General features: G+C 45.4%; 4 protein-coding genes across 4 annotated transcripts; 2 read left to right on the top strand and 2 right to left on the bottom strand.

Annotated features, from left to right (window-relative positions):
- Positions 1-330: 330 nt before the first annotated feature.
- On the bottom strand, positions 331-3,135 carry F5J12DRAFT_784822 (uncharacterized protein; the record flags this gene model as incomplete). The annotated part of the gene is made up of 13 exons (XM_051743111.1): positions 331-454; positions 649-826; positions 876-1,098; positions 1,130-1,172; positions 1,276-1,380; positions 1,429-1,610; positions 1,739-1,848; positions 1,902-2,170; positions 2,534-2,543; positions 2,601-2,768; positions 2,822-2,851; positions 2,915-3,056; positions 3,109-3,135. 13 exons carry the CDS (start codon positions 3,133-3,135, stop codon positions 331-333), a joined length of 1,611 nt encoding a protein of 536 aa, XP_051597454.1.
- Positions 3,136-4,475: 1,340 nt separating this feature from the next.
- On the bottom strand, positions 4,476-5,195 carry F5J12DRAFT_784821 (uncharacterized protein; the record flags this gene model as incomplete). The annotated part of the gene is made up of 4 exons (XM_051743110.1): positions 4,476-4,587; positions 4,641-4,804; positions 4,851-4,862; positions 5,067-5,195. The coding sequence occupies 4 exons, from the start codon at positions 5,193-5,195 to the stop codon at positions 4,476-4,478; spliced, it is 417 nt and encodes a 138-aa protein (XP_051597453.1).
- A 10,779-nt stretch (positions 5,196-15,974) lies between these two features.
- F5J12DRAFT_784820 (uncharacterized protein) lies at positions 15,975-17,459 on the top strand (the record flags this gene model as incomplete). Its single annotated transcript, XM_051743109.1, has 6 exons — positions 15,975-16,057; positions 16,105-16,208; positions 16,257-16,436; positions 16,511-16,952; positions 17,058-17,076; positions 17,151-17,459. The coding sequence occupies 6 exons, from the start codon at positions 15,975-15,977 to the stop codon at positions 17,457-17,459; spliced, it is 1,137 nt and encodes a 378-aa protein (XP_051597452.1).
- A 547-nt stretch (positions 17,460-18,006) lies between these two features.
- F5J12DRAFT_784819 (uncharacterized protein) lies at positions 18,007-19,406 on the top strand (the record flags this gene model as incomplete). The annotated part of the gene is made up of 9 exons (XM_051743108.1): positions 18,007-18,072; positions 18,123-18,162; positions 18,198-18,343; positions 18,496-18,654; positions 18,684-18,706; positions 18,760-18,802; positions 18,863-18,916; positions 18,951-19,051; positions 19,088-19,406. The coding sequence occupies 9 exons, from the start codon at positions 18,007-18,009 to the stop codon at positions 19,404-19,406; spliced, it is 951 nt and encodes a 316-aa protein (XP_051597451.1).
- Positions 19,407-19,875: the final 469 nt, after the last annotated feature.

Genomic DNA, 19,875 nt, shown 5'->3' with positions numbered 1-19,875 from the left:
GATAGGAATGTCCATCAGAGTCATCAGAGTCATGACAACAATGTCTCTTGTGGGGAGGGCTTCAATAAATGTATTCAACCACACTGTGCATGTTAGTCTCATTGTACATGTAGGCTACCCAGGAACATACCTTTGGTGAGTTCTTCCCTGTTGTGAAAGACCACCATGATCACTCTCATTGTCCTGATATCCTCTATAGTGCTTGTGTGACTCATGCTGAGGGCAGTGGCAAGGATGTGGGGTCAGAGAGTAGTTATCAGAAGGAGGGTGATGATGATATGTAGCTGCTGGAGCAAGATATGTGTGATGATCACCATGCAACAATGGACCTTATGGAGATGACTGTTGTGACTCCTCAACAGGGGATGAAGGAGGGAGAGGGAGTGGTGGGATGCTGGCTGAGTGGAACAAGGCCCATAGGATGGCAAATGCCCTTGCCTCAGGTGGTGTGATCCTGCAGAAGAGGGGTGATGTGTGCAGGATGGTGATTGCTGTCATCGGGTGTGGTGGGATGTTGAGGGAGACACATGGCACTGCACAGGTGGCTGGGGTAATCTATAAGCTGGGGATAAAGAAGGCACAGTCATATGGTGGGTGTTGGATGCTGCTGGCAAGGGGTGACATCTGTTGGATGGCACTCATCCTCACACAGGTTGGCCAGGGAAAGATGAAGGGGCACTTCTCTCCTTAAACTTGTCACCTTTAGGGAGGGCCTGAACAAATGCATCTGAATCAGAAAGAACACAGAGGTGCTGGCTCAATGTGTTCACCACAAGTGGAATGTCACACATCCTTGCATCACTGTGGCAAAATAGCTCAATCTGATCTGGATTATTCATGTCAGTGAGGGCAACCATTTCATGTCAACAACTCACTATCAATCCACTTCTTGAGGTAAAATGATGAATTCAGCAAAGGGAAAAGGTATTCAGCTTGGTCTTCTTCATCATCTAGTGGAGCCTCAGCATGGTAATCTGCACCCATTGACTCTTTCAGGAAAGGAACAGTCAGAGCACAAAGTTCATCAGCATTGAGGCATTTGGCATTGAAATCCAGACCAACAGCAGGGACTCCAGCAGGCCAATCAGTGATGGTGTACTGATGAACATACAGCAGATCAAGCAATGACTTCCAAGAAACATTTCTCTAGCCTTGTGTGATACCATTCTCTTCTGTGGCAGCACTTGAGAGGATGAATATGAATCATATAGATTTATTGACATACAGAATTTATGGAGTATGATTGTAGGTAAAACTCACTGATTGCAATCACACCTGTATTCTTGAGGTTTTAATCCCAGTGCATGGTCATAATGGGGTTGTGACAGCACATTAAAGTCAGGAAGAGGCACCAAAGCAGCATAGTTAAGGATTTTATACCTAAAGAAAAGTCGGTGGGCAATTGTACATGGCATGTGTTATACATACTTGATAATTGTGGACAGGTATTCTAATAATTGTGTTATGTCAGTCTGCCTCTCACTTGCAAGCTGCATGAGAAGGGAAGATCCAGCAAAAATTCCTTGGGATTGGCATGCAGCTTCATCACTCCCACTATAAATTACACATCCAAAGACATGTATGCCCTCCACATTGCACCAAGTTTGTGCCTGTACAAGAGGTTATTCAAGAAGCAAACAATCACAATGGTATTACCCACCCCTTGTGTAAAGGAGTCATGGCAAGCCATTACATGGCCCACCATCACCTTGGAACTGATGTCTTTGGACCCACTGACACACTCACTCCAATACTTCTGGATCTCAGCCCACAGTTGAGGATGTTTGTCCTCATCTTTATGGTCCTCATAGTGCTTGGTGTGATGCCTATAGTAGTCTTTGGTTTCCTCTGCAATTGAATCAATGTGGAGTCAAAACTGCAACAAGTTAGGATGTACTGACCTGCAGACACTTTTGGATTGGTATGTGCATACCAAGCCTGATGCATGTTCCACACAGATTCAGTATGAGTTGCCTTTGTGGTAAGACCACCAGCAGCCATGATTGACCAAAGAGTCTTGCCATACTCATCTGCAATCACCTGGGCTTCTTGAGTGGTGCACATGCCAAGTGCCTGTGCCTTTTGTATGGCTTCCAAGGGAAGCTGCCCTGGTTTGAAGCACAGTAAGCCTGCTTCTGCACTGGATGCATCCTTGCATTGACTGAGGTCACTGGCCAGGGTAGGTGAGGAGGGTGTGACTACTACCTTGCAGAAGGCATGATGTCATCCTTTGGGTTTCCTATGCATCCCAGTCATCTCCAAGCCATCAGGGAGGTCTCCAGTGTCACTAGGTCCATCCTCATCTTCAGAGGATGTGTTGGCTAGGGCACAAGATTTCCCTTTGGCTTCCCTATGCCTCCTGGTCACAGAGCTGTCAGTGTCACCTTTGGTATCAGCAGCTCTGTCTTCTTCTTCTGATGAGGATGGAGAAGGGAGAGGGGGTGTGGAAGGATGGTTATCAGTATCATAATTTCCAGCACATATTTCTCTCAGGGTTTGTTTGCATTTAAGGTCATGCCTCTGGTCAGCTGACCAATCACTGTCTATTCAATGACACATGTAAATTATGTGAATAATGCAGTTTAATCAAATAAACAAACCTGATGCAGTTTCATGCTCAACATCATCATGACAAATGGAGTCCATCATATTTTCAACAGCTTGGTGACCATCATGATCCACCAGGTTCTCTGAGACCAGATCACCTTCAGCTTGCACTGTACTCTCAACAGCTTGTTCATCCTCTTCACTGTCATTGGGGGTAACAGCTGGTGGCAACCTTGAGAAGGAATACAGCTACATACATAGATCACACACTTACACTTCTTGCAACCCTGCTCAGCAACTATATCTTCCATAGAAATGAGGCCCAATCATAGCTGCTCAAGGGCAACAGCATGGTCAAGCTTCATACCACCCTGGAGTGTAACCTGTCTTGTCTGGAAGGAGTCAAGATACTGATCCTCATGTTCTTTCTCTGTCAACCCTTGTGAAGAATTGCAAGTTGAGCACAGTTGGAGAGGGGGATGTTGAGCTACAGAGCTGGATTTGCAGTTCTGAAAACAGTGGTCAGTAAGCAAAAAAAAAAAAAAAGGTAGTGCTACACACCAGGCACTCCTCACCATCCCCTGACATTGGCTTGTGTGTTTCAGAAATCATATCCTGATTTCTGCCTCACACTGATGGAAAGAGTTGAGACAGTAGTACACAAGACACAGGAAGTAGGTCTGTACTCATGTTTGACTACCTGGTGATGGGCCTTTGCACCATGTGAAGGTTGGGCTTTGGTGGGTGAAGTGATGGTAGGATTGACTCTCTTTGACCTCTGGGCACCAACAGGGGGACCAACTTAGAAAGTAACAGCAGATGACCTAGTCACAGGCATGATGAATCTGACCTGGTAGACATGTAGTCAAACTGTGGAACATGTAGTCACCACACACTCTTTGCTGATGCAAAATCAAGTGAGATGGAAAGGAAAAGACATTCAGGTAAGGAATGACTGGGTAAGGAAAGACTGGGTTCAGGCCAAACATTGTTTAGTGGACAATTTATGATCTTGCACAAAGGGTTACACACCTGATTTGAAGTGAGTGAAGAAAAGAAGGCAAGGAAGAAGAGAAAATGGAGGATGAAACATTCACTACTGAGCTATTTGTTTGGTCCTGGAAGAAGCCTGCATGCCTAATTCACACTAGCACCCTTGCTTCCTTCTAGCTTGCACAATCCTATTGAGAAGGGTCAATTGAATGGAAATCTGGCATTTGGGGTAGAGGAAAAATGCAGCATGTCAACCGATAGAGTAGGACTGTCATTGTCATTGTGAGCAGAAGATATAATAAAAACAAAAAAGTTGATGTCAAACCTACAGACAGCAGCTCAAGGGTGATATATTTGTTTGACAAATAACCATGGTAGGTGTCAGTGAACAGTTGATAACAATACAGGTACCTTGGAATACAGATGAGATCACTGCAAGAAATTAGGTTCAGGGAACATTGACATTAAACCTTATTTTGACATCTATTTCATAATGTTCATAGATTCAACAAAAAGATTTAAACACATTTGCACACTTGTTTCCCTTCTCTACTCTCAACTCTCCACTCTTGTCATCAATCCTATGCCAGGGGAATGCTTGGTGTGTCCCCTACCAAGCATCAGGGGCTTGGTGCCCTTGACAGCTCTCAAAGGCTCCAAGCCTTCAAGAGTCATCTTGGTATGGATTGGCTGTTGGTCATGCAGACAAGACTCCATCTCATGGAGGTGCTACTTCATATAGCACAACTTGGGGCATTGAAGACTGCCAGCTTTCCTTGGCTACCCTGGAGTCCATCTTTTACTTCCCAAATGAGACTCAGCTGTTCACATTACCCACTGGTGAGTTTGAGGCTTGCATCTCCCCAAGACATTAATCAAGTTTCTCTTTGCTTTCTCAAACTTCCTGATCAATGCTACATTCTCTCTGTCATCTGTTAAGGTTGACATTTGTCCTTGGCTGCCCCCATCTCTGCCTTCTCCTTCTCAGACAAGACTCTGTTCACTTTGCCCATTGGTGAGTTCAAGGTTTGCATCTCCCTTCCTTGGCTGATTTCCAATCATCTTTGTATTGGGACACCAATTGGGTTCCTCTTGCTCACTTTCTTACTTTCCTGCTTAAGGCAGCATTCTCTCTGTCATCTATTAAGGCCAATGGTTTTCTGTGGCTACCCCCAGGTCTGCCTTGTTCCATCTGAGACAAGACTCTTTCACTTTTCCTGCTGGTGAGTTTGAGGCTTGTGTCTCCCCCTTCCTTTGCTGATCTCTGATCATCTTTGTATAGGGACACTAATCAGGTTTCTCTTACTCACTTTCTCACTTTCCTGGTTAATGCAGCATTCTCTCCATTATCTATTAAGGCCAATGGTTTGCCATGGCTACCCTCAGTTCCATCTTCTCCTTCCAATACTAGAGTCTTTTCAATTTTCCTGCCAGTGAGTTTGAGGCTTGCATCTCCCTTCCTTCACTGAGCTCCAACTGCCTTTGTGTGGAGACGCTAATCAGGTTTCTCTTCTTCACTTTCTTACTTTCATGGTCAATGGTATGTTCTCTTCAACATCTATTATGCCAGGGGAACATTTGGTGTGTCCCCCACCAAGTGCCAGGGACTTGGTGCCCTTGGCAGCTCTCAAAGGCTTGGAGCCTTTGAAAGTCATCTTGGTATGGATATACCCTAAACTCTACCTTTTCATTTCCTGAGTATATTCTGTTCATTTTACAAGCTGGTGAGTTTGAGGCTCGCTTGTTTCCTCAGTTCCTGATCCCTGATTACTCCTGTGTAGGGATGCTAATTAAGTCTTCCTGTCCTTCCTAGTGTTGTCTCTGCTTCCATCATAGTGAGCCATGAACAAGTAAGTGTTTAGCCTTTGCATCTATTCTGTTAGTTATATTCTTTACCTGGGGTGCCCAATGATCCGTTTAATGAGAGTGTAATTATGACATCTCTACAGACCATGCATGCAGGATTCACTGAGGTGGATCCTACATGTTATTCCATGGCTGCTAACAAATGGGGAAGAAGAACCTTCTGTTGGAGATCCACCTATCAACTTACAATATGGTCTGTGTTTCTCTCCCTCTCCCTTCCAATCCTTGTCTCACTATGTGCCAGCCACCCTCACTTGATAATGGGTGAAGCATAAGTGCCATCAACCTAAGTGTGTGATTTTCTAACCACTGTCTGATAGCTAACATTCAACAGTTATGCAGGTGCTCTAATCACTATTGTTTTGCATCTTGAACTGAGTGCAGTTGATGCTGAAACCCTTGCTGACATCCTACTTTTGAGATCCCAGCATGAAGGTGGGCAATTTTCCAAGATTTTTGTTCCTTGACAGTAATCATCTCCCATAGCACCATCATTTCCATCGAGTTTGGCTCCCTCAATGTCATCATCCTGTCAGGAGGGCACCACTGCAGTCCCTATCCTCCCCTTTTCCCCCATCAGACTGGAGGTCCCCACTCCCCCTGTATCAATCCATCTAATGTCCACTGACACCCCTGACTCTGCCACTGTTCTTGTCCATGGACATCTGGACATGGAACCAAGGGATCTGTCCCTGGCAGATGAGTGTTGGCATACTTTGACCAGAGTATTTTTCATGGTGACCCTGTAAACATACCTGTTTTGAATAAGGCTTTGCTTTTTATTTTTAATTCTTAATTTGGCTCAAGTGTAACCAACAACATGACTACTAATGGATTTTCCACCTGGTGCAGGTAAGTGGAGATATCACAAATACAAAGGTTTCAAGATTGGGATCTGTTCATGGACATGTTGTTACTGACCTCCATCCATTCTTGCCCTGACTGTTTGGCATGGTTGTCCACAAGAGTTGAGGGCTTGGTGCCCTGGGGGTTTGGAGCCTTTGAAGGTTCTCATTGATTGCATCTACAAGACCCTTGGGAACAGAGTCATGGCATCATCCAAGCCTTTCTGTTCACCATCATCACATGTGTATCATATTACTAAGTGGTATGTATTCCCTCTGTCTTGGTTGTTGCATCTTCCTTACTGTTCTCTTGCTGTTTCAGCATTTACCAATGTTTCATTGTCAATTGCACACATGAAACCCACACAAACAGAGCTCATCTTCCAAGGCTCTCCATTTACCACCATTGCACATGTATTCCATTACCAAGTGGTACATATTCCCTCTGTTTTGGGCCTTCAGGGGTTCGAGTCTCCACTTATTAGTGATGTATTTCCTCCATTTTCATTATTATGTCTTCCATTCTGCTCACTACTGTTGCATGTGTATGTTATTATGAAGTGGTACATACTCTTTCTGTATTGGTTGTTGTATATTCATTATGGTTTGTTACACCTGGTATTTATCATGATATGGCATGACACCAATCTTCTTTTCTGATATTTTCCTTTTGTTCCACTTGCTACTCATGTAATAACTGCAAGCATCATTATTCCATCCCAACAACCCACCATTTTACTGAATAACTCCATGGGTTTTAGTACTGCTAACCTTGCCTCAACACCACTTTCAATCCTTGCTTTCCAACCTTCCCACCCCCCTCACCATGTGGAAAAACCCTACCTGTCAAACTTGAAGGAAATTGAGTTTTGAGTGTTTTTATTCCCCTCAAAATTCAGGCCATCTACCCATTATTTCAGGGCAACATCTTATGCTTACTAATCAGGTGTTGTTATCATCATCATTCTATGTTACATGCAAGTACTGTAGAGCTGCAGAGGCTGACTTCTGGATTTATTTTGGTCTTGTCTAGGTTCTCTCATTAACTTTGCCCCATAAACATTGTTCAATGCTTTTTCTAAGAGCCTATTTTTGTGTTGAGAATTAATCTACCTGCATTGCTACTAAAACAGGTCTATCTTTTATCAGACCCACCATGTTGTTACCATTTGCAGCTGCACAATTTACCCCCATTTAATCTGCAACATTGGCCCTTCACTGTGCTCTGTGAGTTAGTATGAAAAGTAAATAACATTACCTGTGCAATATGTCAATACAGACCTGCATGGTGGATCTGGTTGTCTTGAAGCTGCCACAAAATTGATCTGAGAGCATTTTGGTATTCTGACATATGTATAGTACATGGACATCCTACTGGCCTCTATGGAGAGGGGTGGAATGTCCAATTGGCCTTCAGAGGGGGGAGTGGGATGTCCCACAGTAGCTTCCAAAGCTACCATGGGACATCCCATTGGCCTGTGGAAGGGGGTTGGGATGTCCCACAGTATCTTCCAAAGCTATCATGGGACATCCCACTGGCCTCCAGAGAGGGGGGGGATGTCCCACAGTAGCCTCCAAAGCTATCATGGGACATCCCACTGTCTATGGAAAGGGGGTTGGGTTGCTTGGAGATTCTCCCAACTCACTTGGAGATTCTCCACACTTGCTTGGAGACTCCCCACACCTGCATGGAGATTGTCCCAACCTACTTGGAGATTCTCCACACCTGCATGGAGATTCCCCACACCTACTTGGGGATTCCCCACACCAGCATCAAGATTCTCCCAATCCACTTGGAGATTCTCCACACCTGCATGGAGATTCTCCCAACTCACTTGGAGATTCCCCACACCTGCTTGGAGAATCTCCCAACCCACTTGGACATTCTCCACACTTTGTTGGAGATTCCCCACAACTGCTAGGTGATTCTCTCAACCCATTTGGTGAAAGCCTCATTTGGGTCCTTTTTGGTATGGGGAAAGTCCCATGGAGATCCTATTTCAGCTGGAGAAAGCACCATTTGGTGTGGAGAGAGTCCCATGGAGGCCCTATTTCAGCTGGAGACAGCACCATTTGGGTCTTTTTTTTGGCATGGAGAAAGGCCCATTAAGGCCCTATTTCAGCTGGAGAAACCCTCATTCAGGTCCCTTTTTGCATGGAGAAAGTCCAATGGAGACCCTATTTCAGCTGGAGAAAGGCCTATCTGGACCTCAGTCACTCTGACATATTTGCAGAAACATATATTAATTGTGGAGAAATCCATAGGGGGCCTGGAGAATCCCCAGGCATGGTGCTGGAGAAAAACCTTTCCCCACCAGTGGTTGGGGATACCCAACCTGTCAAGACATCATAGGTGTATACATCTGTAGAAATATGTAGACCTAATAGGTCTCCAAAGGGGGTTGACTGAAGTGATCTCACAATGTTTTGGAGCCTACTGTGAGGGTCTGTAGATCTAGAAAGGAGATCCTTATGACCCACTCATCAAAGAACCAAACTTGAAGAGCTCCTAGAGCAGACTATCTATTTCTTCATCAGAAATCTTAATCCTGGTAGCTGATCCCAGAGACATTTCAGAGCCACACTTGTCAGACTCAGATCTCAGTTTAGACAAGATCTTTCAGAGTCCTGAGTCCCCAGCATTTTACCCAGCATTTCCCAGAGGTTTCAACTTTGACAAACCCTTCACACCTCCCACTGAGCATCAAGAACTCTCACCTCTATCAGAACTAACTTCCTCATTTCCTCACCATCCAGTGATTCAGAACTAGGTGCTGAACAACTACTCCCTCCTTGCCACTCCTTAATTGTAAATTCTGTTATTACCCTTCCTACTCAAATACCTGTTCAGAATACCCCTGCCTTGTCTCTCTCAAATCCCATGCCTTCTATTCTCCAAATTCCAAACCAGATTCCTGCACCTCTCTACATGATGTCTGGAGCTAAAGGTATGCTGCTCAGAGGTTCCAACAAAGCCCTGGGGTTTTCTGGGCATACTGAAGATATCACTCATTACCTAAAAGACATGGAACAACTCTGCCTTGATGCTAGTCTTGTTTCTGGAAAAGATAAGGTGCCATTCACCCTGTGAACATGAAGTCCAAGTTTTCAAATTCAGCTTTGGTTAAGAGGATCATGTGATGTGAACAACCATGTGCATCCACCTGAGGTATGCAACCAACAATTGTCACTCAGTTACTGCAATTGTGAAATATCTGGCTCATCTGCAGGATCAGCCCACTCATTGCACTTGCATGGTCTTACAATAAATCCTCTAGACCTGTGGAACCCCCTGCCTCCCCTCCAGGACCCACAAGAAAGCTGTGGTATGGACAACAGAGAAGGAAGGTGCATTACTTGATTTCCTGGCCTCTCATCTTTCACAGACCAGTGATGGAAACTTTAAGAAGGTTATGTGGAATGCTGCAGCAGCCCACATGGCCAATCATTATCCACTGGGTCCAGATAATGGCAATAAGACAGTGGAGTTGTGTGAGTGGAAGTTCAAGGTAGTAGGTCATTGTATCATCCTTTTTGTTTCCTTGCTAACAATTATCCAGCATAAAAAATCCTACTATGCTGTTGCTGATCTTAAATCAGTGGCCTCTGGTTTTACTTATGATAAAAAGCATGGTGCAATGATCTCACTGGACAATGCCAATCTTTGGGATCAATATGTAAAGGTAATGTATTTTTTTTCTTGTCAGATCATCCACTAACATCTAGTCAGGTGCACAAAGACACAAAGCCATTTTGCAATTCCAGGTTCCCCCACTTCACAAGTGTTGAGCTCCCTCTCCCCTCACATAGCTGAGGTCAGTTTGTCTACCAGCCACACACAAATACCATGCCTTCTACAGTCATGACCTTTGCCTTTGATACTCCTGCCTCTACTGCAGCCCCCACTGCTTCGACTATTCCTACCCCCCTTCCCCCCTCTCCCTCCTTGACATGATGCATGCTCTCAACACACACTGTTGCAAGGGCACAGTATGTGGATCCAAATTTCATCCCCCCTTCCACACCATTAAGCTTTCTGTTGCATGCATTGGCTGGGTCATCATTATCATCAGCCATCACCAGCATCAGCTGCAGAAAAAGGAAAGCCAAGTCTGTTGCAATGTCCAAGGGTGGATTGAAGTGCTCTTGCCCCCCATCAGCCAAAGTGCATGCTGAAGAAGATCACAACTCATTCATTGCCACCATCACTTCCAAGCTCAATAACATCATGCATGTGATCACTACCCCATTGCCCCCACCACCCCTGCCACCTGTTATGAACCCCCTTGTTGATGCTGCCATGGATTATATCAACAACATGCTGCAGCTCTCAACATATGATTGGATCAACATTGGTCACAACTTCCTCAGCATGACCCTGGATGAAGTGAATATCTTCCTCAAGCATCAGGAGCTGGTGAAGCAGATTTGGGTGCTGCATTGGCTGTTGAAGTATCAGGATGGGCAGAAATAGGTCTCCCCTTTCTTTTTTTTTACAATATACAAATGTACTTCCCCCCCCCTTGCACATCATTTGAACTCCCCCCCTCCCCCCCTTCATACAAATATGTACATGATAAAATGTACATGACAAGCTTCCTTTGACAATGGAAGCTATGTCTCTACATCCATGAGTGTGAAACAATTGTAAGGACATATATTTGTACACCATGAAATCTGAATGTTGAGGCTCAGACAAGGCCCCTAATTGTAAGCTGGTGCTGATAGTCAATCTACATCTCCTCTGCAATGTTGTCACACCTATTATCAGCCCTTCTCCTCTCTGCAGCATCTGCTGGTCCATCACCAAGGCTTCCAATACCATCATCCTCTCCTATGTCCATGGCAAGGTCAGGGTCAAAGAACCCTTCTGGATCATAGTGCCATATAAAATTGTGGAGGGCACAGAGAGCAGCAGGTACTTGTGTTTGGGTGTGGATGCTATATTCAGGGGGAATTTGAAGAATCCTCCACCTGCATTTTATAACACCAAATATCCATTCAACAGCATTTCTAAGTCCAGCATGGCAAAAGTTGAATAACTCCTCCTCTTGGATTTGAGGTCTATAAATTAGAAGTTACAGGTGCACTGGGCAGGATGGAATAGCAACTTACCTTAATCCAGGCTGGTGCCATGCTTTCAGATGGTAACAAACACCTTGATAGGGAACCAGAAGTGCATCACAGGTCCCAAACCCTGCATCTGCAGTTGACCCACCAAAGCCAGTGAGGGCATATGTGAAGTGTCATGACCATGCATTTGTCTTAGGTCCTCACTCACTCCACACCCCTTCTCTGCCAGTCATTTGCTCACTCCACACCAACTCTGCCCATCCCCTGACATTTACAAGTCATCTCCACTCTGACTGCTGTCAGACTTGTACTGCTCTCCTACTGGACCATGTGGGCTGTCCCCTGAGGAGTCATGTGACTACCCTTCAGACTTCTCCCTGACAGTGCATGATCAGGTACTCTGCAGCACATGCACTGCATGGTCCAGCACCTGGACTGTTTCCTCTTGGGGATGTTCTGTGTTACCTGTTCACATGTCCTCCATCTTCCCTTCATTTGTCATCTAGGAAGTTTTACAAGTCTCCATATGTCAGTTCTGATTCTGATTACTGTACCTCTGTAGTAGTATAAAAGCATGTATCATACTCTGCTGTTCTTCAGTACGAATATTGACTTAGTTCCTACTCCCTCTGTCTCCATCTTCTGTCTGTCAGAGTTACCTCCAACTGTCCATCTGTACTCTCCCTCTGAAATACAAGGGCTGAGATCATGCAAGGGGGTAGCACATGAGTTAAACCCAATGCCCTCACTCTTCTCCACCTTTATCTCAGTGGACTTCATTCCTGCCAACACTCCACCAGTTGGAGTTCAGTTCTTTCTGTCAGACTTGCTTCCAAACCTCTCCCCAGACCTTGTCTAGTGTCAGAGTTGGTTGGAGTAGGCCTGGACTTGACATGAAGAGACAATTTTGAGACAGGTAGCCCTTGTAGTTCCTCATGTAAGGCCAGTCCTCAGCAGCAGTGAATGCTCAAATACAGTAAGCAACAAAAGCATTGCAATGTTTGTGAGGTGTGACTTGTTGCTGATGTAGCTTGGGATATTCTGCACAAATAATCATGATACCTGTACCAATGGAAAGGGGTGACTCCAAGCCTTCCAGAGCACTAAGGTTCAGTCAAAACAAAGCAATACATGCCAAGTTACACCCTATTCTTTCCAAAAAGTGCATTGCAATGCTTTTGTCCCTGACTGGTGAAATAGTGAAAAGTGACCTTTTGATGGGATTGAGGGCATGAAGGGTGGGAAAATATGATTACATAACAAACCACATGATCATCCAGATTCTCAAGGAATTCTTATCAAATACTGGTGGCCACCACAGTGCCATCAGTATAACATGCTCTCAGAACCATCAGTCCTTTAAAAAACCTGCTGTCAGTCATTCCCTGGACTGTTTCCCCCCCATGCCTGATGTGTTCTGGGACTAATCAGAACTTGGAAGGCTGAGAATGTTTTGGAGGTCAATCTGGCACTTCAGAACATGATGGACAAACCAGTCCCCTCTCAACCAATGCATTTCTGGCACAGGGACAGTGGTATGGAAGTTAGGCAAGAAAAAATCCTCTTTACCCTGGGTGTCATCAGAAGGATATGCTACTGAACTGCCATGGAGCAGAATCCTGTGCTTCCATCTGGCCCTGAATATTGCCTTTGATCACATATGACCAAATAATCCTTCCCTGGTCATCTACAGTTCAGATCAGAGCAAGATCTAGTAAACCCTCATATGGTGCTTAGAGCACAAGGAGGTTTTGTCTCAACCCAACTTCCATACCACTGTCCCTGTGCCAGAAATGCATTGGTTGAGAGGGGACTGGTTTGTACATCATGTTGTTCTGAAGTGCCAGATTGACCTCCATAACATTTTCAGCCTTCCAAGTACTGATTAGTCCCAGACCACATCAGGCATGGGGGGAAACAGTCCAGGAAATGACTGACAACAGGTTTTTTAAAGGACTGATGGTTCTGAGAGCATGTTATACTGATGGCACTGTGGTGGCCACCAGTATTTGATAAGAATTCCTTGAGAATCTGGATGATCATGTGGTTTGTTATGTAATCATATTTTCCCACCCTTCATGCCCTCAATCCCATCAAAAGGTCACTTTTCACTATTTCACCAGTCAGGGACAAAAGCATTGCAATGCACTTTTTGGAAAGAATAGGGTGTATCTCAGCATGAATTGATTTGTTTGGACTGAACCTTAGTGCTCTGGCAAGCTTAGAGCCACCCCTTTCCAATGGTATAGGTATCATGATTATCTGTGTAGAATAGCCTGAGCTACATTGGCAGCAAGTCACACCTCACAAACATTGCAACACTTTTGTCCCTCACTGTAGGTACATCAAGCATACAGGTCATCATGCTGTCTGTCACAATGACCCTGTCTTGTTTCCCTGGATGTCAAGGGCTACCAATCTGATGTTATATGTGCTACTCCTATTGAAGGGGCCTAAGGTTCTGTTGCAGAGGGCTTTCCACACTGTCTTGTTGTGGTGAAGTCAGGATGCATCCCCTTCTGGTGTTGGGCAATCTCTGCTCATGTCTGTGGATCCTGCAGCAAAAGCACTCTCCTGAGCATACTGCTGCCATCCCTGGTCTAAGGGGATATGGGGTGTGCTTGGTGACTTGTGTTATCTCTTTGTGCTTTGCAGACCAAGTTGTGAGCTGGAACAAGTACTTCTTCTGCCCTTCATTGTGGGGGTAGTTGTTGAAGGTGATGATTGTGGGGTGTTGCGAGACACAGCAACTTGTCCTATTGTGAGGCATTGGAGTTGTGCTGTGAGGTCTGCCATTGTTGCACTCTTTGCTGCTTCCATTCTCTGTAGCAGCTTCTGGTCTCATTCTTCCTCCCTCTTTTTACACTCATCTATCTCCCATGTTCCTGTTTGAGTCTCAACATGTTCAGCTCTCTTACATCTTTTATGAACATCTCCCAGTCTGCATATTCATCATCCAGTAGCTTCCTGATGGCTTTTGGTAGTTGTTTTTTGACTTTCCATACCAACATTTGAACATTTGTCCTGTTTTGATTCCTGCTAGCATTGCCAATCCCATGGCTTCCTCTGCACACTTTACATGTGACCACACCTTCCATCATCCTATGGTTGTAATCACTCCTACATCTTCTTCATCCAGTTGATGTGCAAGTAATTCCAATTGGTATTCCTCTGATGTTTGTGTTGCACTTGTGATTGGTGGCCATCTAGCATTGACTGCTTTTGTGAGATCATCCCAGTTTGTGCACTGCATTGCTGTCAGCTTGCCATACCACTTTTCAGCTAGTGACCCCATCCCCAGGTAGTTGGCCAGGGCCATTATTTTCTGCAAGTCAGTTGCCAGGGGGTTCAAGAACAGCATACTCCTGTTAAATGCTTTGAGGAAGTTGGCTGGGTTTTCTGCTTCTGTGCAGTCCCCATAGAAGAGCAGTACAACTTTTGCCATTGGTTGTGGACATGGAGGGGGCACTGGTGGTGCTGATGGTACTGATGGTATTGGCTGGGGGTGCTACTGATGGTACAATGGGTGCTAGTGGTTCTTGTATGCTAGATGGGGCAGAGTTTGACCTTCCTCTGTGTGTTATCTGTGCTGCTGATGAGATTGGTGGTGTGGGGAGTACTATTGTGGGGAATGCAGTGAAGAACTCTTCACCTGCATTTTCTGGGGAGTTTTCTCCAGTCAGGGGAATTCCACATATTGGCATGTACTCATGAGGGGATGAGGACTGGTAGTCTGGCATTTGATGTCCTGATGGGAATGAGTAGTTGCTTGTGTATGGGGTGCCTATTTGGGATCATGCTGCTGTGATATCTGGTATGTGTGTGGACACAAAATGGCCCTGTGTGTTGCATGGTTGGTTTCTGTGAGGGAGGTTGGCAGTAGTATGGGGTGTGCTCCTGTGGTTTGCTACTTAGCTTCTGCTTTTTTATCCTCTGCATGTGTATGCTGTGTGGTTGCCTTGTGTTTGTCTTGTAGTGTTGGTATGGTGTTTGTGTGGAATGTCAGTATGGTGGTACTGTGTGGTTATGTGTTCAGCATTGGTCCTTAGGTCAATGCCACTTTCATCACCAAGATGAAGTAGTGTATCCAGTTCCCCATGGCCCATGTGTTACATTTGATGCTATCTAGTTATGCTCCCTTGTCCATGTTCCCTTCATGCTGACTAATCATCCTGTGGCTGTACTTCTCCCACCTATCCTGCCTCCCCTACTACAATGCTATTAGTGCAACTCTAAGTTGCCAGAGGTTCAGCTGTGGAGTCAGGTGTTTGTCAGGTGCTTGATGTGAGTTTTCAGCTGAGGACAGCAGAATTCCAACTCTGACCACTCTCTGCTTCACTCTCCTTGATTGTTGTCAACAGCCTGTTGTCCATGGAGTCCAATTCCTCTGGTCCCCCCCTGCCAGCAGTGCAACCCTTCAAATTGGCAACAAAAGTAGCAGTCCCTCAAGTTCTCTGGGAGAAAGAGAAATCCTATGCTGTATGACTGATCATCTTATCAAGTGGTGCAGGACCCATGAATCAGAACAAAAGAAGCTCTTCTCAGACTCTACACAAGATGCTTGGGAGGAAGGTAGGAGCAAGCACCAATTGTGACATGAGAAGGGTGCCATATATGTTGAGATCATGAAGGCAATCTTCTCAGTCAGTGATGAGACACCCAAATTTCAGGCCCTTGCTTGAGACAACCTGTCTGTCTTTGCTGCTCCTATCTGCAGTCGACTTGAAGTGTAAGTGCTTTTTTTTTGAAATAAAAAAACTACCACTTAAAAATTTTACAGTTTAAAAACCAAGTATCAAAAACAGAATGTGCTACTTGGGCAGATTGGTGCTGGATGTACCTACAAGGCTCTGGTAGAGAGCAGCAGCACAAAAAATCCCATCAGTATGTAGACTTTTTTTTTCACATCTGTCACTTTACTATTGTTATCAGCAATGATCAAGAAGGAATTTCCATGGTGGGGGGAATTGCATGGATGGTGGCACACAAACCATGCCTACAATAGCACCTGGAGTGCAGCTGATAGTGGGCAGAAATTCACAAGGCATGTGGTTGAGCTGTTCAAGCTGTGGCCAGACCCATTAGGTGGGGATCCCAGTTTTTCCTCAGCAGGTGTGCCAAATTCACCTGAGCTCGAAGAAGGTGAAATAGGAGAGGGTAGTGGTACTACTGACATTTTTTTGCAGAAGATTTGATGAGTGTGGATGTCAAGATGCCATTGCTGATGATCCAACTGCTCCCTCCCCCATTCTGTTCTGAGCAGGGGTCATCATCATCTGCAGCCCCACCACTCCCCCACTTCAGATCATCACCACTATCTGCTGCTCCCTTGCCTGTGCTATTTTTTTCTGAGTCAATGTTTGCCTCCCCATCCCCCCTCCCATTTTTTTCTCAAAAGCCCGCACCATCTCCCCTTCCTCCTGTTGCATCTGAGCACTTGTCACTTGCCCCATTGCTGTCCCCCATGCCTGGGTCACCTGCCATCCTGTCCCTCCACCCCTCTGTTTTTAACAAGGGCAATCCTATCAACTTGAATGACAATCCCCCCTTCCCATTTGTATCCCCCTGTCCAAAACTCCAGCCCATACATCCATCCCTTGAACAGGACCAAGCCCTTCTTAAACCCAGGTCAGTGATTCCAACATTGCATCCTCCAACATGTTTTCTATGCTCCATTTCTCATCTTCTTCCCCTCCCACTACCACTCTGCTCTCAGATGACAGTGATTCAAAGCTGTCATCAAAGTCATCCTGTAAGCATGCTTGTGAAATGCCTGCTGAGTGACTCTCCTCAAATCTCACATCTGCCTCAATGAGTTTTGTACAGCAGTTCCAACAGGCACAACAAGAAAGGTCAGAGGTGAAATGTCACCATCTCCAGTACAGCTACTGGAAGGAGAATGGGAAGGCCAACAGCCACCTGGCTGAATGCCAGCACCAGTTCACAATGCAGCATGAGCAGTATGCCCATGAGGAAGCTATGGTAGCTCAGGAGCTAGAGAAGATGAAACTCACAGTGAAGTTGGAAGAGCTTTGGGGGCAGAACCTAACCCTGCAGAGGGGTGTAGCTGGTGGTGAGGACCAAGGCCCTTCATTGACTAATGAAGATGTTCACAAACTCAACAACAGTTTATGACCACATTCTTATCATCATCTAGAATGTATCCCCCTTCCCCCCTGCTTATATACATGCTGTGCAACATATCCCCCCCCATATACACTGTACAACATATCCCCCTCCTCCCCCTGTATATGCACACTACATGGTCATGTAGTAGCTAGGCATATAACATGTTGTCATTCCCACTCCATTGAGTTTGAGACAATAAGATATGCTAGATATCTCTATTGATAAGCATTTTCTGCAGAGTTTTACTTTCCAATCAGAGCTTCAATAGCATTGTCTACCTCTCTACCATTTCTGCACTATGCACTCTTGCCTGTGGAGGTTTAATATATGGTCAGGGCTTAAATACTTAACCCACAAACTCACTGAACTCACAACTCAACCTCACTTGAGTTTGCTCATGTGTTTCAACTTTGAGTGACCCTATTGAATCACTGCCAGTGCACTAGTGCCCAGCACTGGAGTGGGTCTAGCACATGCCATTAGATCATGAAGGCCAAAGAAAATTCATTGATAGTCATGTAGCCTGTCCTATGTCCCTCTTGTAGCACCATCAATGTCCCTGCACTGGCTTCCTCACTTGGCTTCCATTGCAGATTCCTTCATTTATGTCATCTTGCATGTAAGTTCTTCCTGTATATTGGATTGGAATATGCATACTGCATCTCCCAGATGGAAATGACTGGCTCTTCTATCAAAGGATTTGTGAACAGTGAGCTTCCTGACATCATTGCTTGTATCCACAAGCACACTTCCATACCCCTTACAGTGGGTTTTGGAGTTGCTACATTGTTCCCTTTGACACTGTTGTTGAAGCTGGAACTGATGGTGTTTTCATCAGGAGTCCCATAGTCTCCCTTATCAAAGAACTGCCAGCAGGTCAAGTTCCTCAGGTAGTTGAGAACATCTGCAGAGGACTCAAGGGATCATCACCCTCCAACTTGTCCACTGCTAGAGTTCAAAGTTCACAATATCATTACCCAGTTGTTGCTGGGATACCTCTTGACTGACTGGAGTGACACTTCTCTCCTTGTGTTTTTGCCAGTTTGATGGCAGGTATGTACTAGAAGCACTTTTCAACTGTCTCATCGAGTTAGAGGAGGCTCACAATGCTACATGGAATGATCCAATGTTCTGGGCTGATTTCAAAAGTCACTATGGTTACATGAACCACCCTTCTAAGCTATACAGTATTTTGCAGAAGGTTTGACCAAGTATTCCAATGGTGCACAGATTTGGCTGAAGCAAGAGGATCTGTACATGTCCACTAATCATGCAGTTCAATCAGTCTGATCTCATGCTTTTACAGCAACCATACAGGGTCACATAAAATTAATAATGCAGTTGGCCAGGTGTGCATTTGCCTGTTCCTTTCAATGTTTTAGGCTGAATGTCAACCAAGATCCTGCTAGCTAAATGCCTCAGCAAAACTTGCATTACTACAGCAACAGGTGCCAGACAACATGGTGTGGCAGCTGCAACTGTGTGTGCCTGATTCAGGATGGAGTGCATCATCTATATGGGTTCCAAGGATGTGCAGAGACAAGCTCTAAATGTTTTCCATATGAGGATGCTTGGTGCCAAGGTACCCAACTTGAGATGTAAATCAATCAAGCTACTAATTTCACTCTACTCAGGTCATGCCTGTCAAGACTGGTTCAAAGACATGGAGGGATGCCTGTTAACAAAGTGATGAGAGATTGGGTTACAAACCTTGCTACAACCCATTCCTCATCAGATCCTGTGTGGCCCTCATCCATTCCCAACTATCAAAAGGTGATTGGACATGAAATCAAAGCAGAGATGAAGGAGGCAACAGGGAAACTTCTGGATGTGATTGTTGCATGCATTGGAGGTGGCAGCAATGCCATTGGGTCTTTTATGAGTTCTTCCTGGATCCATCTGTGCACCTTATGGGTGTTGAGGCCCAGTGAGAAAGCCCATGCACCTGGTTAGGCTGTATGAGATGGTCAGCAGAGGCTGACAATCAGCCATTGCCAATGGGCCAGTGGAGGTTGAGCCCATGCATGGCTTGTGCTCATGTGTTACATGAGAGCCATGAACTTACTGTCACTTGAGGAGCAGCAGCTGCAGGCTGCAGAGAGGTATGCAGAGGTGCATGAGAAGGCCATGACAGCCTTCAAGAGGATGGCAAGAGCAATGGAGCAGATGGCAGAGACTGCAGAGTGGACAGCCAATGAGTGGGGGCTGTACCATGAGTGGGCAGGATGGGTGGAGATGAGGAGGAGGGAGGACGTGCGTGAGGCCAGGATGGCTGAGTTCAAGCATGCAGGAGGAGGATGGAAGCAACCTCAGTTGGAGGTGCAAGAGGACAGGGATGAAGGTGCAGAGGGGGACAATGAGGAAGAGGAAGAAGTCAGAAGAGAGCTGGAAGGCAGAGAAGGACAGGAGGGTGGTGGAGAGC

This window comes from Pisolithus orientalis, assembly GCF_024613125.1.
Source record: "Pisolithus orientalis strain OTSU chromosome Unknown F5J12scaffold_29, whole genome shotgun sequence".
Classification (NCBI taxonomy): domain Eukaryota; kingdom Fungi; phylum Basidiomycota; class Agaricomycetes; order Boletales; family Pisolithaceae; genus Pisolithus; species Pisolithus orientalis.
Note: the sequence above shows the minus strand (reverse complement) of the source record. Positions and strands in the feature narration are given on the sequence as shown.